Source organism: Micromys minutus (assembly GCF_963924665.1).
Source record: "Micromys minutus genome assembly, chromosome: 7".
Classification (NCBI taxonomy): Eukaryota; Metazoa; Chordata; class Mammalia; order Rodentia; family Muridae; genus Micromys; species Micromys minutus.
In genome coordinates this window covers 10,593,928-10,612,100 of record NC_137976.1, presented here as the reverse complement: position 1 = coordinate 10,612,100, position 18,173 = coordinate 10,593,928, and the positions used below count along the sequence as shown (strand labels likewise).

Genomic DNA, 18,173 nt, shown 5'->3' with positions numbered 1-18,173 from the left:
CATCCTAAAGAATTGGAGGAGGCAAAAAACAGACTAATAGTTACCAGTCCCAGACCAGACTTCCTTAATCTCGTTTGCTTTCCCCTATTCCAATTTGCTTTCTGGCACCATCTGCTTTATTGCTGATCTTCTTTTAGTAATCCTTTTAGGTCAGATCTGCTGACCTAATGCTGCCACAGTTTTTCTTATGTAACGAAATGTTACATTTTCTCAATCTCAACATGTCTGTCTTTGCTGAGGGATAATTTAATTGCATATAGAAATGTAGATTTCAACTTTTCCAGCATTAAAAAAAAGTATCACTTCTTTGTCTTTTGTATTTCTGATGAGAAAAAAAAAGAAGTATTCAAACCATGGTTCCCCTGTAGTAATGTCTTTTCAAAATATTTTTTATCTACCATCTATCTATCTATCTATCTATCTATCTATCTATCTATCTATCTATCTATCTATCTACCTACCTATCTATCTATCTGTTTATTTATTGGCTATAATTTGGCTGAGTGTGAACTTATTTTTTTTCCAATTTTAAATTGACAGAGATTCTTGAATCCGTAGACTCTTTAACCAAACTGGACATCTTTTCATTATCTCCCCCTCTTCCCACTTTATTTTACAATTCTCTAGTAGGTAATCCCCACATCCCTGTCATTTTTTTGATTCTCTTCTCCTTTGTGATAATACCTTTTCTTAATCGTCTGTGAGTTGTGTAATGATGCATTATTCCTTAGATTTTCTTAAGTCCAGGTCATGAGACAGAATTCTGTTAAGAGAAAATAATCACCTAGATTTAGTTGAGAACATAGATACAACTTCATGATTAGCAGTCGCTGTTATAGTAATTTCCTCCAAGTTGGGGCATTCTGTGATGCATGGAGTCGCTTTAAGACTAAGGATATTCTGAGATGAGGCTACTTAAAAGTCAGGAAGTAAGCAACTCAGAATTTTCAGGAACTTCCTGAAACTGGCAGGTTTCACTAGGCACTTTCCTTCTCCCTCATAAACCACCCATGCTGTTATAGGATTTCTGAGTCAATTTTACTCCTATAAGTAACCCCTACCCCATATACCTGAAAGTAACCCTAATAAACTCATTGGTTCACTAAGTTTGACTAAGGTGGTATCTTCATTTTGGTTTGTTGCCATTACACTATCTGGGGTGAGTAGACATTTGTTCAGTAGTTAATACATAGTTATACGAGCCTCTTCATGAGTTTCTTAATCCTTTATCATTTCCATAGGATTTTTGCTTTCATAAGTTAACACCTTTTGGGTCTCTTGCCCAAAGACGTACTTTATTTTCCCAACTTTTTTTTTTTTTAACACAATGGGCTCATATATAGGGAGGGAGGAAGGAACGAAGAAAAGGAAGGAAGGAGGGTGGGGAAGGAAGCGAGGGAGAAAAGGAAGGAGGGAGTGTGAGCACATGAATGAGAATGGGAATGGGGGAGAGAGTGAGACTTGTTCTATGAAGACTGGAGATGCATCCTACTCTCCTGGTCCTACGTCATTCTCATTAGAATGTCTGGTCTGCACTGCAATGGTCATAGATTTTGGTCCTACTGGGTCTTGTTGTTGGTTGTATCTCTTGCTGTTGCTGCCTCACTGTTCAAGGAATCAGCCAAGATGCTGGGTACAAAAGATTTAAAAAAAAATTACAAAATGCCACCCAGTATCTGAGCACAAAGGCTTTGTTTGCCCAGCCAAAGCTAGAGACTTTCTCCTCCAGCTCTGAATGGTACTGAGGTCCAGCTAGTACCTGGGCTGTATTTGGCCCACTGTGGATTAAAGAGCAGAAGAAACTTGGCAAAGGCCTTAATTAGTTAGGCAGAACTTTGAATTCGGCTTGAATCTGCCAGGGGGCTTGAGAGCTGCATTCAGTGGTGTCATGGGACAGAATGTGCTTTTTTCATATTGACTAGAATCACAACCAAGATTTGCACTTAAAAAATAAGAAACAAAAAGTATGAAAAACATGACACATATTTCATGCTATGTATAATAAGTTGCCTGTATGAATCCAAAAAGATGAATGAAAAAAAATTGTTATAGACATGATAGATCTCAGTCTTTGAATAAACACTGGCTTTGATTTGCCATACAATCTGTATTTTGTTTTTTACTGTTGGAAATGCTTTCTGTCTGGAGACTACTGTGATTATACATTATATACAATATCTTCAAGGCAAAATGTTGTTTTTAACAGCCCTGTAAGTTTTATAAGCACTGACTTTTATTGAGAGAACTGCTAATTAGCATAGTTTTGAAAAGCCTAATCAGGACAATTGTAAACTGCTACATGCAAAGGCACACTCATCTCTATAGATCACTGTGATCATACTGTTGAAATGCGCAGCCGCCAGAACATTGCTGTGTACATTAATTATTCATGTACCAGTAGACAAGAGCCAGACATGTTCAAAATAGATGCCAGAGAGCTTGTGAATTAAATTTCAAAAGGGGAATTAACTAGAATTCTATAATGAATCTGTTTGTGAAGCAAATCATTATTTCTTGGCTTTTGTTATTACCTGTTATTTCTTTTCAGTAAATAAGTTACATAACCTCATTCGACCTGTTTCTGTTTCTGAGACCTTGTTCTTACATGCTGGTCAGCCTATGGTAATGTGGCAGACATGTAAACCTAAGGTGCATGACTTTGGAGGCTGTGGTATACTTTTTGGTAGTCTCTGTGCAGAGGGATACAACAGTTTTGAGTGGCTTTCCAGTCAGCAAACTTTAATCACATTTGATGGAGAGGGTGGGCTGCCTCCCAGAGGCTGCGGGTGCTCCCTGGGGCCAAGATGCTCCTGGGTCAGCAGGTGGCTCTAGCAGATGTTACTCTTTGGCTGGCACTAAGGAAAGCAAGGGAAAGCCCCTTAGCAGGAGAGGACCCCTGAATGACCTCGAACTTTCCAAACTATCTTGGCAAAGTCATTCAGCTCTGTGCTTGTCTTCTTTTCTCTCTTAGTCCAGATATTTTTTAAGTCTGATATGTTTACTAGTGGCAAAAATGTACAAATCTTTGCTGAATGTTTCCACATATCAATATGTCACCCACCTCATTAGCACCCAGAAGCAGATTGTTCCTTTATTTCCCCTTTGACTATTTTCAAAAGAAGTCAATGAAGTTAAGAAAACCAAAGATTCCAAAGGACATTTTTTTTCTGCATCTAAACATCCATGCTTTTTTCCTATAACTTCCTTTTATTTTAACTAATACAAAGTATAAGAAACTCCCCAAAATGATCTTGTTATCTAGTAAAGGGAGAAGCCTCTCCAGTTAGTAGTGTGAGAACAAATATTTTTAAAGATGTTTTTACAATCTTAAAGTAGAAGGTTTAGATATAAAGTATGTGCTTAGATTAACTCTAATCATTAGCTGTAATTAAGATATGAAATCAGCATAGGTACCCACTGATGCATGGATAGATGGACTAATGAATGAATGGGCAATGATTAAGTATCACTCACAGAACACTATTCAGCTATTATAAAAGAACAGAATACTGACTGCCATTTGTACAAGCAAGGATGGAACTATGAAGCATGCATTAAGCAAAAATGAACAAGAAACAAAAGTATGTATTTCTATGTAGAAACTAGGACAGGAAAAATGTCTTTTATACAGATTTACAATTGCATAGGTTGGGAAGTAGGGGGTGGATGGGTAGAGGTTGGTGGGATTTGGCCACTGCATGTCTTCCGCACATGTCAATCACTAGACTCCATAAACTAGTGGAACTAACATAGTTTCTTGAAAAATAAATAAATGAATGAAATAAATGTGTAAACTCCAGAATGTTTCTATGTGGAATATTGTGGAAGTTACTACTGTATTATTTTTGATGTCTGTTGGGGGGAGAATCCCTATTTTGAACATTTTAGTGATGGCTCTCTGCAACCCCTGGTAGTTATTGTTTTTGCAAAATGTAGCATAGAGAAATACTGACTAGCTGAACCCTGGCCAGTGTGAATGTGCACATAAATCGAATGGAAGGAATCTGTGATATTTTCTGTGTTTTCATGTGATGTGCACATGGTAGGAAGCATTTTTCTTGCTACAGCTAAGGCCTATTTCCTTCTGCCCCTTTTCATTAGAGCGATATAGAAGCCACAAATTCTGTTTGTCTTGCGTCACAAGGATTCTGTGAGCTAACTAGCCCAGACGCTCACCCATGGCACTTCAGATGAAATCCTATTAGACTTTATCAGGTTATCCTCGCCTGCAGAAATTCATTAGTTATGAAGTGTGTTCCTCCTAACATTCTGTAGTTGGGAGACAGCTGGAAGGCGTTGTGTTCTGGGCTCGAGCTGTCTGCCAGAATTCTTCAGATCCAATGGAGTAAAGAAAAAATCACTCAGTGTATGGAATTTTCCCCTCCTCAATGACACATTTTATCTCCCCAAGTTATGAAAGTGAATAAAGATGCACAGGAGCCTGTTGTCATAACAGGCAGAGGCTGGTGGATCATTTTGCTTCATTGACAGAGCACACTCACCCGGAAACACAGAGGTACATCATCATAATCAAATCAGCGTTTCAGCTCTAGTCCCCCTCAGCTAATTCTAATTTATCATAAACAGTGTGATCAGGAAGTGATGAGTGACTCTCATAACCCTTTCCTGGGATGGCACCTAATTTATATTCCATGGAAAGACAGTCTTGGAAGCCAATAACACATTCAAATTGCGATTTGAGGTTTTTTAAAATAAATATTTATCTAGATGATGCATATTAATAATTTAGCACCCACAAACTCTCAAGGGTCTTGTGTTTTCAATGGTGAATTAACTTGCATTAAAACGCTATGTTTTCAATCGTATAGAAGCAAGAGCTTTGCTGGTGGGATGGAAGACTGGCTTCTTACCCTTGTCGGCCTGGAATATGGAAGGGAAAACAAAGACCTTAGAAGCCAATGACTGATAATAGGTTAGAAAAGGAGTAGTGGAATATTAGTGAAGAGGAAAGTTTTTAATATAGACACTAGGTGTGCACTTCAGGTTGAACATTAACGTCTTCCTAATTTCAATGAATGTCAGGGATCCTTTACATTTGACGTACCTTGAGATCTTCAAGGGAAGTTGAATCACTCTATCCTACAGGACACTCAACTGAGCTGACCTTACGTGATACTTGTATACTTACATTTGTCTAGAGTTAGCTAAAAGTATCTTAGCCAAGCATCCCCTTTAAAAAGCAAGGACTAACTGTCACACATAGGGAGATGAGCACTCTGAAGATGTAGAATGTGAAAACAACTGGATCCAGAGTAGCCTCAAAGCCCATGTGTTAGACACTGTTCCTTGGTTTGAAGCTATTGTATATTTGAGTTTTCAGACATAGGATTCAACTGAAGGAAGCTGAGGATGAGCTCTCAAAGAAAATACTGTGGTCCTCAGCCTCTACTGTCTCCCTCCTTTCTTTCTGACTACCATAAAGAAACAGGCCTTCTTATCAACACACCCCATTAATGATACAGTGTGCTGTTTCATGCTCAAAGCAACAATAGAAAGTAACCATTTTGATTGGAAACCTCCTAAATTACAGATCACAACAAATCTTTTCTTTGACTAAGTTGCATGCATCTAGGTTTTTGCTCCAGCAATGAGTGAACGGGACTAACACATAAGACCTAAGAAATACTGTGACACAGTACCTTGTACAGCATCAGAGGCTGCTCTCTGCTGTGATACTGGACTGACTAGGAGTTGTGCTTACTAGAAAACTTCTAAGCCCTATAGTCTCTTGATTTATCCATGACCCAATAGCACATAAGTTATGTTCTAATAAGTCTATTTCTAAAATTTATTGTTATTATTATTATTATTATTATTATTATTATTATTATTATTATTATTAGTGGTGGTGGTAATGGTGTGTGTGAATGTGTCATGTATGTGATATGTGACCTGTGACATATGCAATGTTTATGTGTGTGTGTGTGTGTATATACATCCATTTGTGTGTCATGTGACAAGGATTGTGTAGATCAAAGGAGAACTCTAAGGAGGTAATTCTGTTTTTCCCCTGTGGGTTCTGGGGATCAAACTCAGGTTGCCAGTCCTGCTCCACTAGCACATTTATCCACTGAGACATCTCACAGTAGCAGTTTTCCCTTCAAGACAGGATCACACTGTTTCCCTGGCTAGACTTGAACTGATGCTCATTCTCCCTCAAGCCCCTGAGTAAGTGGGGTCATAAAGGTAAGATAAATGTTCATATTCATCACGTCTATAGGAAAGGTCTGTTTTCTTTGCTTTTATTACAACCATTTTTGGTTTTCTAGGATCTTTATCACACATAAACCTCAGGCCAAGTCTTCCAAATTCAGGAAAAAGCAACGCTGAGAATTTTGACTGAAATGGCATGGAACAGACAGTCCTGGAAAAACTGACATTCCTGTAATATCCCATCCACAGAATGATGCTGACCTTCTACCCGCCCCCCCATTATGGTGAGGTCTGAATATGACATGTCTTCATAGGTACATGAGGTAGAGCCTAGGTACCCAGGGTGTGGTGCTGCTTTGGTGAATTCTGGAAACACGAGGAGTTGGGGACTGACTGGAGGAGGTAGTTCACGGGAGTCAGGTCCCTGGGGCTATATTATTCTAGAATACTTCCTGTCTCCTCTCTGCTTCCTGCCAGCAAGCAATGAGGAAGGTCCTTTGCCATACACTTCCTCTTGCTGATGAGAATTTGCCCACGCACAGAGGGTCACACCATCAGGTGTTTCCATCACAGTGACACAAAAGTAAATGATCCTATTGAATTTTTATGTGTTTCTGTTGCTCGATAAATGTCAGGTATATATGGAGTTGCTTACTATTTATGTGGGGTCTTTTGTTGGGAGTGGGAGAAAGGATGAGGATGGAAGCCAGGACTTTCTGCAAACAAGGCAAGCACTATACTGTTGAGTCATAACTCATCTCTCTTAGGGCCCTTAGGTGGTTTGGGGGTTTGTTTGCAAACACATTAATATTCCTCGTATGTGTTGCCGACTTACAGCAGTCCACTAATTTTGTTACATGGATTACTCTGCCTATTTAGTGAAATTTTGTTAAAAACTCTGTATTAACAATCACAGTATTTATATATGAAAATAATTTAGTTTCCACCTTTCCAATTATTTTGCCTTTCCACAGCCTCATGGGACATGCTGGTTGAGGTTTTTCAGTTCAAACATGAGGAGCCAGAGTGACAGATAGGTTTGTCTAACACTGGCTTTAAAGAAGTGCTTATACATACCATTAAGTATGGGAATTAATGCAAAATGAGCTGACTTCATGAAGATAATTTATTAACTTAAAACTTCCGCTCTATCCATAGTTTTCTAAATGTTTGAGCAATGTGAAAAATATTTTATCAGTATCTTTTATTTTGGGGATGTATTGATTTAAAGCAGTGTCTCCTGGAGCTAGGGCTGTTCTAAACGCTTCATAGTTAAAGATGACTTTGAACTCCTGACCCCTCTGCCTCCACCTCCCAAAGACTGGTATTATGGGATTAGGCAGTGCTGGAGACCCAAGTCAGCATTTGAGGATGTTAGACAAGCTCTCTAGCAACTGCACAGCATGTCCAACTCTCGATTTAGATTTTGGAATAATTCCTTTTCAAGAAGCCTTTGGGGCATGCTCGGGGCAGAGTAAAGCCTGGTCTCTTTTGGATTTGCCAGGTTTTCAGCTCTACCAACCACAGTGGGCTAAGCAATGTGCGTAGAGCTCTCTGCTACCTGCTAACTCCTAAGAAATACGAGGGCAGATCTATGTTTTATTGATGGCTTCATCCTGCAGCAGTTGATACAGAACACTGAATAGCTGGAGTACATTTCTATTAATAATTTGTTGAGACTATGTCCTAGAAACTTCACCTCTTTCTTTCTCAAAACAAATATTTATGTTATGTATGCTTCATTTATAAAGGCAATTAGCAAAGAAAATACATTCAACTGAAAATAACCCTTTATATTTGCTGTTAATAAAATTAACCCTAATACATAATTTCGTGCTCTGAGAGAGACACCTACTCTCTACCTTGATAAAACAGAAATTATTGTTATATTTTCCATCAAGTTCATCTTTATTTTAACATTATCTTTCTCGGTTGCTGTGCATTATGGTGCTATTAATAAAATAAGAGAGACTTTCACTATGTTTGTTAGTATTTGTTTTATCAACAAAAACTAGAGTCACCTAGAAAATGGAAGTTTAACTGAGAAATTGCCTCCAATAGATTGTCCAATATCTTGTAGATTAATGGTTGACATGGAAAAGCCAAGCCTACTGAAAATGGTCCTACTTCTAGACTGGTGTTTCTGGGCTGTAAAAGAAAGCAGGCCAAGTAAGTAATGGGGAGCAAAGTGGTTCCTTTATGGTCTCTGTTTCAATATCTAACTGCTGGTCCCTATCTTTGCTAGCCTCTGTGGTGGACTATGTAAGTCCATCAATATCTTCCTTTTAGAAGGTGTTTCTGGTTGTGTGGTTTATCACAGTAACAGAGAGACAACTAGAACATTCACAAACTTGGATTTGTTCAACACGTGCTTTTTTTATTCAGAGGGTTTTTTTTTTTTGTTTCATTTCTGAAACTAAAATAGTTTTATTTCCATTTAAATGCTATTCTTAACAGATGCAAAAGTCTCCTGAGTTTAATTAACATCCTCAGCTACTTAATTACCCACAGGACCACAGATGTCATTTTGAAATGTAAAACCTTTATTCTTTAACTGTGTTTCCCCTTCAAGCATAGCATGGCTCTGAAATCACAGCAGTGATATTTATTAGCTGTCTTTGCAAAACTGTGGGTAATACATCTTATAGATTTCATTGAAAAGAAAAGAAACCAAATCCCACCAGGGTCTGCATTGTTAGCTCTTCCTCCTGGTTGCTTCCTGTGGGCATGGTTTTCTGCTATTAGATGTGCTTGGATTAATCTTCATTTTAAAATGGTAGACTGGACAAACGAAATCCTATTTTCTGGTTAGACAATTAAGTCCTACATTTGATGATCTGGCTCACACTGTTTCCCAGCCTATCTGGCTGACTAATTCCTGGTATTGCAGAGTGCATATACTTCAGTTAGGTTCTATCAACAGAATCTCTTTATATATCCATCAGGGTGTCCGACCTTCTCTGTGGAAGAGCTGCTGAACAATGGTGGTGACTCAATCTGGTTGGAAATTCCTTATTTCTCAAATTAACTCAAATTCTCACTCTTCTTTTTCTTTAAAGCGGAGGCTACTAAACATCAAGCGGTCACTCATGTTACCAAAAGGTCTTTTAAATATAGATCCCATCATCATGTCCTGGAGTCTATCCAAAGTGTTCCACACATTATGTCCTGTGTCCCCTCTTATCTTTTATCTATGGAATATTTAAAATATATCTTTGGGGTGTCCCTCTCTCTGAGTTCTTAATGGTACCTTAAGATTGTGTCTGCCCTACATAAAGTCATATGTCTACTTTTTCCATGGAAAAAGGAATTATTTCATTTTAATTTGGGGAGGCATAGTCAATAAGAGTCTATTAATACCAATCTACCTTTTATCTGACCCGCCTTCCTCCCTGCCCGCCCCCCCTTTTGTATCTCTGAATCCAAGTTTAATTTTCCCTCAGCCAACTTTGTACAAGATGGGTTTTGCCAACAGATCACTTCCTTGCTTCTATCTTTGGCTGTGTGTGCAGGAGTCTTTCTGTCTCGAAGGAATTTCCTTTCTTTCACCGTTCGTTTGTGTAAACATGTACCCTTTCTTCAAAAGTCTTATCTAATGACACTTATGAAGCCTTCTCTAAACATCTCATTGTAAACACACCTTTCTCTGTCTCTCTCTGTCTCTCTCTGTCTCTCTCTTTCTCTCTCTGTCTCTGTCTCTCTGTCTCTGTCTCTGTCTCTCTCTCTCTCTCTCTCTCTCTCTCTCTCTCTCTCTCTCTCTCTCTCCCTCTCTGCCACTTTCTTGATAACATAAAAAAACTTTAACTTTTACTTAAGATGATTCAAATTATTTAACAGAAAGTACCAAGGGACGTATACATTTTGAATTCCAAACCAGCAATATTAAGAAACGTACATAAAAGAACTCATGTGAGCATTCTTAGAATTGGTCCCCCTCCCTTGTCTTCTAATGTACCTACTACAACATAACAGGAAAAAAAAAAAAAAAAAAAAAAAAAAAAAAAAAAAAAAAAAAAAACCCTTGGGTGGAGCTGAAAACTCCTTTCAAATGTTAAACAATCACTGGAAATCCTGAAAATATATCCTCCTCCATCCAGTGGGAAAAACATTTTAAAGTTTTTTTTCCCCCCTAAGAATTGTTTAGCAAGAGCTTTACTCAGAAGTTTCTATTTTTTGACAGAAAGTTCAGTTTTAACTGCCTGAAATATAATGCCATCTGTGTTTACTTTTCCCTTGCAAAACACAATTCCTTTCTCCCTGTGTGCACAAGTACAAGGTTCTAGTAGCCCTGATTCGTGTTTTAAATGGAAAGGTGTAAATTTCTTTTTTTGAATCTAAGCCACAGAAAGCATGTTTTCAAATTGGAAAAAAAAGATATTCTGGTCAATAGTTATGGTTGTAGTATTTATTTCCCACTGAGGCAGGGGAGGAAATTAATAAACTAGACATAATACACACTGAAATTTAGTGAGTGCCACTAAATAATGACAGGAAGGACACAGGACTTGCTCATTCATACCCGTGACTGTTTCCACTCCCACATATTCTGGAACAGTAGCACAAGACACTCAGAAATCATTTGAAAGTATGAATTGTTAATCAGAAAGCTTTTAATTATCTTATATCCCGTGTAGCAATCGACAACCACCAAAGTCATTATAGATATTCGAGTTATCCCATAATGCCGATGGGCAATTAATTGCTCTGCCACTGAATCCTTTATAAGGGGAAATTCAGAAAATTTACTTTGTATATATTTCACTGAATATTTAATCTGCACTTAATATCAACGAATCTTTCACTTTTAAAATTTCATCCTGGCATTTCTTTCATAGCTAATAACCTTTAGGAGTATCCCAAAGCAGATACTGGGGGAAATCAGTCGAGAGTCCAACAGATCTGTATTATCGGGTCTAGCGTGGAATCTTGAAAGTTTTTGTTGTGATAGATTTCCTCTGTAGATTTCACTGTGGAGAAACAGAGGCTCAGGTTGCCAGGCTTCTCAATGGGCTTGATTCTGGGGCAGCTGGACCTGCCAGAACAAGCCTTATGCTTCCTGTTTCCTCCTGAGCCCTTAGAGGCAGATGTTGAGCTGGGAATGGAAGAGTTTCCACTCATCCATGCACATAAGGAAAAGGAAAGCAGACGAGAACCTAGGCTGAACCACTGCTCATAGCTGAGAGCCACAGGAGGCTCTGACTGAAGGGTGACCTTTTCTATTAGCTCTTGCTTTTCACTTCTCAACTCTATGGGCAGAAGAGCCACAAGCTCACACTTACATGGATTTTAGCATGAACTACAAAAATAATTTTTGAAGCTTTCAACTGAAAGGCAGGCATTACCTGCATTGTCCTTTGGTCAGAAGCAGCAATAAAATACATTTTTAATCCAATATTGAGGACCTGCTGTATACAGTCTGCATTTCTGTGTTTGGGGTGTAATTGTATATTACTCATGCCTACCTTTACTTAGGTTCTATATTTATTTCTGAGTAGTCATATATGTGTTATATAAATAACTGAGATTTCATATTACTATTGATTTCCTTATTTATAATCTCTTATTTTTCTTGACAACTAATATATTGGACAATTTAGGGCCTGGTTGGTAAATAAGCCTACTGTAATTTAACAACAAATGTCAGTTTATACATCCTTCAATAAAGAAGACAAGGGGATATAATGAAAGAGTTTATCAATAATAAGACTACTTAACAGATTAATATAATACATACAAGAAACAATGAAAGAATCCATTTAAAACTCCTTTCTAATAAAGGCAGTTCTTAAAAAGTTTACACACATCTATTAAGTAATATTATATGCATGGTACTGATGAGTGTTTAAATGTCTAGGAAAAAATTTAAATCAATAACCAATCTTTTGATTTGTATGTGTGTGTATGTGCGTGCGTGGAGCGTGCCTTTGTGTGTGTGTGTGTGTGTGTGTGTGTGTGTGTGTGTTTGTGTGTGTGTGTGCAATGAACTTTCATGCAGTACTCCAGCCTGAATGGGAAATAACTGTGTTATTCAGGCTGCCTTTAAACTCTTGGCAATTCCCTGGCTCAGCCTCCCAGTGCCAGAATTTCATTATAAGCATTAGCCACCATCTCCTGAACCAATCTTCACTTTCTTGCCTGAAACCATATAACATAGTGCTTCTTGAAAGAGTGATTGGAGCAAAGGAAAGAGAACACTGTCAAGTTCGACCCCCTACTCACGAGAGAATGTTTCCAATATAGGCATAGTAGGAGCAGCAATAGGGCGTACTTCCATCACAGCAGTAAGTCCGACAGTCTTTGCCACACTGAGCAAGGCAACTCTCTACAAAGGAAAAGTGAGAGCTGTTGAGCTTGTGATGTCACAGGTCGAGAAAACTTCATTCTGTTCTTGTCTAAATCAGCCAACCAGTTGTTAGCACATAGGTGTTCATTTTTACACTCTGAATTCCAAAACCTAAGAGTCTAAATTGACCCTTCTCCCCTTGTAAGCTGGCAGACGTGAAGCCATTTTTCCCAAGTCTCCTGCTCTGGACATTGTAAGCGCCATGGCAAAGTTGGCTTTGGGTGAACAAGATTATGATGGAAGGAATGTATCAATCATCAGTCAATAAATTTGTCGGTGGGGTTTTAAAATACTATACAGCAAAATTTTTTGACTCTGGGGTATTGATTCTCTATTAAGTTCAACTAATGAAAATATTATTGACACGCATAATACCAACGATGATCATGGAAAAGTAATATGTATATTTGTCATGGTAATGTAGTAATGCTTTTGCTTATGTTATTTAACCCTCCATAATTTGACTTTCTAAACATTCAATTATGTAACTGAGTCTGCATACTGTTGATCCGCTAGGCGTGGAAGGCAATGAGCTCGTTAGAGAAGATGTCCATATAAGTAACTTCTAAATTGACACTATACTTAATATCATATTGAAGAATCAATAAATTATAGAGTAGCACAATGTGAAGCAGGAACTTCTGAATAAAAGAATATGTTGGGCCTAAGATGACCCTGTTGCTTTTCCCTATGGGCTTTTCAACAAGAGAATTTATACAAAATATTTAATAAAATCACATTGACCTCAAACAACTCTTTGTTCCACCCAATGATATATTTGATAATATATGTTTATCACTGAGCTCTGAAAAGCAGCATAAATTATAGTGAATATGGTTCAGGGTCATATTCAAAAAGCATCCTAGTCCCAAAATTTACATTCTATACTCAAGAATTTCAAAGTGAGACACTTCCAGCTCAGCTCCTGCAAGTGATGTGGATTGAATACTATAAATTATATGACATTTTTATTCCTATCAAAGCTAAAAGTACAAGGCATTGTGTTTATGGACACATGATCCCTTATTACTCTCTTTAAAAAAAGGAAACCTTAGGGAGCTTTTAAACCAGGTCTTCCTAAGATGTGATCCAGTAGAAAAGAGGCCATCTGACTCTGTTTCTTAAGGTGCTTTTCCTGGAACTAGTGAGAAAGGTCATATTTTCTTCCTCTTTACCTTATGGCTGCATCACAGATAAACAAAATGAACTTTAAAAGTTTCCACTTGACTGGAGAGGGAAATTATTTTTGTTATTCTACTTAAATCCACACGAGAAACATAATCAATCATATAGCTCCAAGAAAGATGCTACAGCCTCAACAACAGTATTTTCAAGAAAATACATTACTTTTTGTTTGTCTGGTTGATGTAGCCCAGGGTGACCTAGCTACCTGAATGCTGAAGATGACCTTTGACCCCATATCTCTTGACTTTACCCTACACCTTGGGATTAGCGGTATATGCCCCCTTTCCCAGCTAGGGCATCACAATTGTTTAGGTTTTTAATTCTACAGTGTTCTTAGTGAGTTCCTCCAGCTTGATTTTTGTTGTTGGTGGTGGTGTTGGGGGTCAATTGATTCAGGTATTTAGACAAGTCATCTATCTGCAGAGCTTAGCCAGGATGTGCTGCTGTTTTGTTCTTAATAGCTACCGAGATCATGACGTGAAGACCCCATTACTACAGGTGCTGGCTGGGAGCCCTGACTTTCAATTAAGCTTCCCAGGAATTGAATGATTCAACTGCCCCATTGCTCCCCTTACTGCTACCACTGACAGGAGGACACGGTGTTATCAAAACACTGCAAGCCAGCTCTACAGGAAACCAAGCTCTGGCATTTCTAGCCAGGAAGGTGGGTAATTTCTGCCGCCAACATCCATGTCACACGCAGGTCATTGTTTTTATGGTATTTTCTTGTACTGTTGTCTATTTCTCAGAATTAAACTACAGAAAAGGGTGAATATAGTAGCTTGATGAATGTCCTTCCAGTTCATAGCCCCTCCTTCAATCAGACCCTAGGCTAATTTGCTATCATAGTCATTTTTTTCTCATATTATGAGAATAATATGATGGAGATCACAGTGCACACCTCACAATTTCTCCTTTGTGAAATAACCTAGTAGTCTAGCTTCCCTCGGAAAATAAATTAATAATAATAATAATAATAATAATAATAATAATAATAATAATAATAATAAAGAAAATACACTCCTAATATCCAAACTAATAACCCTGAAAATTAGCCTAAAGTGTCTTCAGGTACGTTGTAATGAAGGTGTGATCTGGAGGATTCCCCCAGCATACCTGCCCATCTCACCTTCAGGATTGTGTACCACAATAAAGCACTATGTGGCTTGAATCCCTGGCTTAGACATTGTTTCTGCCAGCCATAGCTGAGGTTGGGAGGAAGGAAAAGGAGGGGCAGAAGGCACAGGCTGGGGTCAGGAAGGTCAAACCTTGATAGGATCCTGTCTTTGTAACCTGCAGTGGGAGTTGTATGATAACACAAACACTTCATTTGTATCTTTTTCCAAAAGTTACTAAAAAACACAATGTATTAAGCATAGCTAAATAACAGCATTATTATTTGCTTAAATTTGTTTAACCAAACAGAACATGAACATATTTCATTTGCTTTGTGTAATATAACTAGGCTATGGTCAATGTATCCATTTAGGGGTTTTCTGTGTTGTAAAATCACTTATTAGAATTCACTTATCAGAGTGTTGAGGCATTTAGCCATAACACTAACATAACCATAACACATGTGTTTATTTACATGTCTTGGTTCCAACCAAACTGAGCTATCCGTTGTTAGGATTACCCATCTTTACCACGCAGCCTATGTTAATATTATAAACTTATTTTTTTTTCTGGTCCAGGGCTTTTCTAGTCTCTAAATGTCTTGTTCTTGCTTGCTTTCTTCATTCAGATTTCACAAGTTATAATCTGAATTTCACTGAGCCCTTCTGTGGTCTAGTTGTCTTGCCTGTCTGTGAGGGTCTCTTGGTAAATATAATAAACATTACGCAAAGTGGCTTACTCTCCTGAGATAGCAATATGGCCCCCTTCTTTAATAACACTCTACAAGATTGTGCCTGTCCCATGATGTATGCTTTCCCACAATAAACTGATGTACGGCTCACTTTACCATCCCCAAAAGCTCAGAGCATGACCTGCGCTCCAACATCAAATAAACGTGGTGACCTTTACTCAGCCTTTGAGACAGGCAGTTTAGTAATTTCCACTAAAGAACTAATCTGCTCAACTTTGTTCACACAAACCAGCAAGCTACCCTAGTGCTGGCTTACAACTCTTCTGTAGATGATTAGATAGAAGCCTGAGAAAGTGAAAACTACCTACAGAAACCATCTCACTAGCCCCTGCCCATTGATGAGGTTCCCTGAACACTGGAGGTGCTATGCATGTAGATGTGAGAGTGGGAAAAGGACCAGAGCAAGAGACACAAGACAAAGAAGCGTTGGCCCAAGGATGTTCCTGAGTCAAGGCATCAGCAAACTTGAGGCATCATTTGCTTCTTGATATTTATTGTGTTTGTGTCACTTTGATAAGCTGAAGAGGTGAGGAAAGTCATTATTGTTTCCAAGAAACTAGAAGAGAGATGCTGATGTTAAATGACCAGGAGGACTACTGATACTTAGTACCCTTGACAGAAACATCGTATGCAATCTAAACAGCAGAAATGCTACAATCACTTGAATTGGAATAAGAGGTCCTCTTTTATTAATTTCATTAATATTTATATTAGAAAATCAGCTTTTCCCCTATATTATCCTTAACTTTAGGACATTAATTTGCTTTCTAAAATATGCTCTCTCTAGAGATAGGGTCTCCTATTGGGGACGGGTCTTAAACTAATCATATAGCTGACCATGACCTGAAATTTCTGATTTTCCTGCCTCTACCTTCCCAGTGCTGGGCTTACAGATGTGAGCCTCCACAGCTGGTTAATGCAGTACAGAGGACTGAACCCAAACCTGTTTATGTTAGGAAAGTACTTGACTAACTGTGCTTAACCCCAGGCCCTCGTTTGCATCTTAGTAGATTAAATTTTTCAAGTAGTAAAGACTCCTTTCTGGCAGATCAGGGTGAGGAATGTGATTGTTTTGATGCAATGATGAAATTCAGTTCTTTTGCTGTGATGAAGGGGGGGCTGAAAAACATCTTCCTTTCAGTTGGAGTGTCTTGGCAAGTGTGGAGAACTGAACAGCTAGTGATTCCTTGTCTCAGAAAGTTAGAAACACAAGGTGCTTTAAGCCCACACTGCCTGTGAACAGAAGGGTGCAAGGAGCGCACGTGTAATTAAATTTATACTTGACTAAGCAGTGAAAGGCCACCTAAGGCTCCCTATCAATCTCAGAACAAGGAAAGCACTCTGCGTCATTAATAATCAGCAATTGCCACTATGAATAATTGTAAGGAGGGAAACAAGGGGCTTTTCACCAACAGGTGCTTGATCACATTTATAAAAGAAAATTATATTTGCCCGGTGAAATTCTATTTCGCCCAGACCAGATAGGTCAGAGCACAGTGTTGCTCAGACGATTTTATGGAGCTTCTATAATAATAATAATAATAATAATAATAATAATAATAATAATAGGACATGTCTCCAGTAAGTGACTTCTAAAAGAGGGGAAGCTGGATTATTCCAGACCTGAGCAGCCTGAGATAAAATGCAGAAGTCACTAATGCCTTTATTTTGAATAACTTCACTTTTAAGTTTCAAGTATTTTAAAGAGTCTCTGGAGACCCTCAGCCAAAGTTCAGTTAAATCCTGGATGTGACTTTACACTAGCCAGATTGAAAAAACAATCCCCTTAAATGTGAGCTTTTGAGGTGCTTTACAAACAAAAAGAGAAAGCAAAACAGCAAATTAGTAATGTTAAAGAAAAGATGGGATTCAAGCATGTAAGTCTGGTGTTGCCTCCTAGGGGAATCTCTACCCTTCTGCATTCCTGCTTGGCCCCACACCCCAGGCTGGACCAGCTGTCACAGCTCTTGCTACCACTTACCTGCATAAACAAAGAACAGCAGAACCAACTTCGGAAGCAGGACCCTTGGATGCCCGGGCAGCCTCAGCGCGTCCATCCAAGCCGGTGGCCCCAAGCTACTCTGTGGGACAGACGCGCAGACCTGGCCGAGGTTGACACGAAAGGACAGCCAGGAACTTCAGCAGCGATGCAGAAGATACAGGGCAGTCAGGAGAACAGGGATGTGCTCCGGAGAGCAGGGTCCATAGTCTTCCTGGCCATGACCTCAACCCTGGCAGATCCAGCCTGCTGCGGTCCTTGCTTAGGGGAATTGCCACAGGGGCTTTATGTCCCTCCCAAAGGTGCTGTCCTCTGGCAAGCAAAAGGCAGCCTCTCTGGCTTCCTTGACCACCCAGGCTCACGTTTTATCTGTGAGGGTGGCACCGAAGTGGGATGGGGGTGGGGAGGTGACGGACTCCTCCCAACTTCGCTGAGTTTTTCTCTATAGAATGGCAGAGTGCTTGGATCCAGCAGGAAGGAACTTCTGAGTTGTTTGGCTTTTGCTACAGTTTAGCCAACCCTCCCCCCATTTACTCAGAGGTCTACTGTCCTCTATGAGTCACAACAAACCCCGATTTCCTTTTCTTTTCTTTCTTTTTTCTTTT

At 38.9% G+C, this 18,173-nt stretch overlaps 1 protein-coding gene across 1 annotated transcript in view; it reads right to left on the bottom strand.

The window, feature by feature from the left end:
• The window catches only part of CYYR1 (cysteine and tyrosine rich 1), a 94,779-nt gene extending 76,896 nt beyond the window's left edge, over positions 1-17,883 (bottom strand). The window contains exons 1-2 of the mRNA XM_080919436.1: positions 17,551-17,883; positions 12,394-12,496 (exon numbers count right to left, since the gene is read on the bottom strand). Of these exons, the coding sequence (XP_080775562.1) occupies positions 12,394-12,496; positions 17,551-17,626 (179 nt within the window). The 5' untranslated portion in view covers positions 17,627-17,883. The remainder of the gene's footprint in view (positions 1-12,393; positions 12,497-17,550) is intronic.
• Positions 17,884-18,173: the final 290 nt, after the last annotated feature.